General features: G+C 34.9%; 1 protein-coding gene across 1 annotated transcript; it reads left to right on the forward strand.

Annotated features, from left to right (window-relative positions):
• The first annotated feature begins 2889 nt into the window (after positions 1–2889).
• Positions 2890–3882, forward strand: LOC104211955 (dehydration-responsive element-binding protein 1E-like). Its single transcript, XM_009761107.2, has one exon. It carries the CDS (start codon positions 2959–2961, stop codon positions 3589–3591), a length of 633 nt encoding a protein of 210 aa, XP_009759409.1. The 5' UTR covers positions 2890–2958; the 3' UTR covers positions 3592–3882.
• Positions 3883–4189: the final 307 nt, after the last annotated feature.

The following is a 4189-nucleotide window of genomic DNA, read 5'->3' on the forward strand; positions in this document are numbered from 1 at the left end:
GCAACTAAAAAGAAGAAATATTTTTTTGTAATTTTTATTTTGTGACGAAATAAAGTAAAAGAGTCAAAATTAGTTGAAATAGCTATATCAGACCTAAACTAAGTATTTAAATGCTAAAATATGTAAAATTTTGGGGAGGGTCAAAAATCACATGTCTACAATACTTTCTGTGGACGATAATAATATTACACACACAACCTTTCTAAAGTGTATCTAGTACACACCTTCTTTGACCAAAACAATTAAAAAGTATATACGCGTAATGCACGCATTTGACTTTAGCCCGTTTGAAATTATTAAACCCGGCCCATTTGTTTTTAACTTAACCGTTATTTACTTCCCCACCCGACCCATCCATCTCTTATCTTCCCCCACCCCCACCCCCACCCCCCAAAACCCTCATCATCTCTACCATTGTTTCTTTTCTTCTCTATCGTTGTTTCTTTTCTTCTTCAACTACAACCCCTAAATGTCATGCCACTATTAGGGATGAGTCTCCTAATATCAGTGGTGCTTGGCCTAAAAGAAGCTACTAGTTGGAATTCTTTGGTTATTGATTTTGTTAATCTTGCTTTTGATTTGGTAGAAATGTGCCATTGTTTCTCCTCTGAACCTCAGCAGTCATGCAAGATAAAACCCACAAGAAAATACTCATAAAAATATTCTGGCTAAATAACCAAACTTTTCCCCGTCCGGAGTAAGCAAAACTCCATTTCCGACAAGCAAAAGACGTAAAAGAAGAGGATTTTACTGTAAAATCCATGGCATTGGAGAAAACACATGTGGAGATGTAAAAGACCACGGCGAATAGAAATCAAAATCTTGCTCAAGTCGTCTAGTTGGTCAGTTTGCCGGAAGAGGGGTTGGGGACGAAGGTATTAGTATATATATATTTTTTTCTTTTCTTTTTGTATTTTGTGTGAAATAATAAAAGGTAGAAAAGGATAAAAAGAAAAAAATTATTTAGACCATTGGATCAATTAATTTAAATCTACAGTGTTCAAATAATCCTGCAAATTCTCATTTTTCACCTCTTCATGCACTCTTTTTGCGTGAAACTTACTTGGTCAAAAAGGTATATACTAAATACACTTTAGAAAGATTGTGTGTGTAATGTTATTATCGTCCACAAAAAGTATGGAAGAGAAATTTGAACTAAAGACCAGTTGACAACTTATGTATTTTGCCTTCTTTCTTCGGGGTGGAAGTTGATACTAGCTTTTTTTCTTGCTCGAGGAAGAATATATCCAAATTTGTAGGTTACTATTTCCTTAAACTGTTACACGTGGTCCACTCGTTCTTTCATTTCTTGCAAAGGTGGAGCTGCAAATGGTATTAACTGTCAAATGATATTAGAGCGAGTGAATGAGTGGGTGTAGTTCAGTAAGTCAATATGGATGGCTTCAAATATTTGAAAGGTCAATTTTCTAACTTTAACCTTCAAACATGAATGCATTCGGACTCTCCTAGGATACAACGGATATTTGTCATTTAGTCCTACAATACAACTCCAAAAGTAACTAATGCTTCACCTTCCACTAACTTCTTCTCAAGAATTTGAATGTGTAGCTTTCAGCTCATCATTTTTGTTCTTGATCTTGACTTCGAATATTACTTCCTCCTCCTATTTGTTATCACAATGTCAAAATAACAACATATCATATTGAAGTTACAACTAGTTTATACACAATATATAATTGAATATCTTACTTTGATTTGACACGTGTTTGACAAGTGGAGTTCAACATGCATGGTGCCCGTTGCTAGAAAATAAACTCTACGCATGTAGGTTAATTAAGATGTATGTTCTTTTTCATCTATTATTTGATATTCAGTAAACCTTCATTTGGTATACTTTATCGTGGAATGGAGATACAATTAGAAGAAGAAAAAAAGAAGATGATTGGGCTAAGAAATGTTAATCTTACAAAAGATACTTGTAGTTGGAGATTGTGTTTCCAGCAATTTTTTCAAGACACTTGAACCTAGCTACTCAAAACAAATATTTTAAATATATGTGATCGTTGACTAAACTTATATATGTGACATTTGCTTTGCTTAGTTTGATAAAGTGCAAGTGGTTACACACTTTTAAAAATAATATTTACAGAATCATTGTCATTTACTAAGTAATTATCTATAAATCTCATGATAAACATTAATTAGTAATTTGGTAAATATACTCCCTCCGTTTCAATTTATGTGAACATATTTCTTTTTTTGTCCGTGCCAAAAAGAATGACTCATTTCCTTATTTGGAAACATTTTACCTTTACAGAATAATTTATAAACACACAAAATATATGTGCCTCATTTTACACCACAAGATCAAAAGTCTTCTATCTTTTCTTAAACTTCGTGCTCAGTCAAATGAGTTCACATAAATTGAAACGGAAGGAGCAGTAACTAGTAACATTGTAAAATAAAGTAAAATTCACTAATAACACCAGAAAGAATTTATATTATCGGTGCATATGATTTAAATCAAATTATTTTAAACAAACAATTAGTTATGTTTTATCATTTTCAAATCAAAGATTTGTCGGTAGCAGCGTGAGTAATCATGATACTCTAGATAAGATATATTCCAAAAAAGGAAGGAAGGAAGAGAAGCAGAAAGTAGAAAGATTCACAAGTTGCCACATCAGCAAAAACCCACACGAGTCGGACACACACCTAAGACTTGGAATTTACTTTTCTGAAACCAATCCACTTGTCCAATAAAACAGCTGGGCTTAAAATATCCAGCCTGTCCCCTCCAATTAACTACCGTGTTCTTTCGTCCGCGTCATCAAACTTTTTAGCTTTATTGCTTCACTTATCATAGCTTACTTCCCCTATATATAGACGCCTACCTTTCATATTGACCAAAAAGAGCTAAACCTCTAACTGAAACAACATCCAACACGACTACTACACTACTACTTACTCTCTCAATATATATATCGGTGATCAAGAATGAATATCTTTCGAAGCTATTATTCGGACTCACTTACTGAATCTTCATCACTGTCTGATAACAGCAGCTCCCCATGTAATAGAGCTAATCTTTCTGACGAGGAAGTTTTGTTAGCTTCGAATAACCCCAAGAAGCGAGCAGGGAGGAAGAAGTTTCGCGAAACTCGACACCCAGTATACAGGGGAGTGAGGAAGAGAAACTCGGACAAATGGGTTTGTGAAGTCAGACAACCAAATAAAAAATCAAGAATATGGCTTGGAACTTATCCCACTGCAGAAATGGCGGCTAGAGCTCATGACGTGGCGGCTATTGCATTAAGGGGTCGTTCTGCTTGCTTGAACTTTGCTGACTCTGTTTGGAAGTTGCCTATCCCTGCTTCTACCGACGCTAAGGATATTCAGAGAGCGGCGGCGGAAGCAGCCGAGGCTTTCCGGCCATCTGAGTCAGAAGCAGATTCTCCTGAAACGCCAGAAAGTAATAAGTTATTTATGGATGAGGAAGCTTTGTTTTGCATGCCGGGATTGCTAGCGAGTATGGCGGAAGGACTAATGCTGCCTCCACCTCACTACGTAGAAGTTGGTGATTATGTGGAAGCTGCTGCTGACATGCCTCTATGGAGTTATACTATTTAAATACTTCTGGTTATTGCCTGTTTCGAATAATCTATATCATCATAAGTATATATAGTGAATACGCAATCAGAATGCTTGAGTTGAAGTTCCTTCAATTAGGATTTAGGAGCTACTGGTAGTTTCGTACTCAAATATTTGGATGGTACGAATATACAATAGCTCTACTCCGTACCTTCTAGTTTATGTGAACATATTTTATTTTTGGTCTGTTTCAAAAAGAATAACTTCTTTCTAAATTTGGAAATAATTTAATTTAAACTTATAATTGTACCTTTAATGAGAAGCTTTTATAACCACACAAATACTGTAGGCCCTTTTTTTGACTTGTTTAAGACTACAACTTCCAAAAGTCTTATTCTTTCTAAAACTTCGTACCCAGTCAAACAGGTTCACATAAATTGGAACAGAGGAAATATAATTTACTATAACGATGTCGATAGCAATTACGCAGTACTCAGTGTTTTGGCTAAATATAATGCAGAACATTGACCTTAGTTAGGGGTGTTCACGGTTCGGTTTGGCCGGTTTTTGATTAAAACCAAAACCAAACCAATTTAATCAGTTTTTAAAATTTTAAAACAAAAATCAAACCAAATTA

Source organism: Nicotiana sylvestris, chromosome 3 (genome assembly GCF_000393655.2).
Source record: "Nicotiana sylvestris chromosome 3, ASM39365v2, whole genome shotgun sequence".
NCBI lineage: Eukaryota > Viridiplantae > Streptophyta > Magnoliopsida > Solanales > Solanaceae > Nicotiana > Nicotiana sylvestris.

What these genes read in the sequence shown, in the direction of transcription:
- LOC104211955 (XM_009761107.2), top strand. Translation starts at nt 2,959, where the DNA reads ATGAATATCTTTCGAAGCTATTATTCGGACTCACTTACTGAATCTTCA.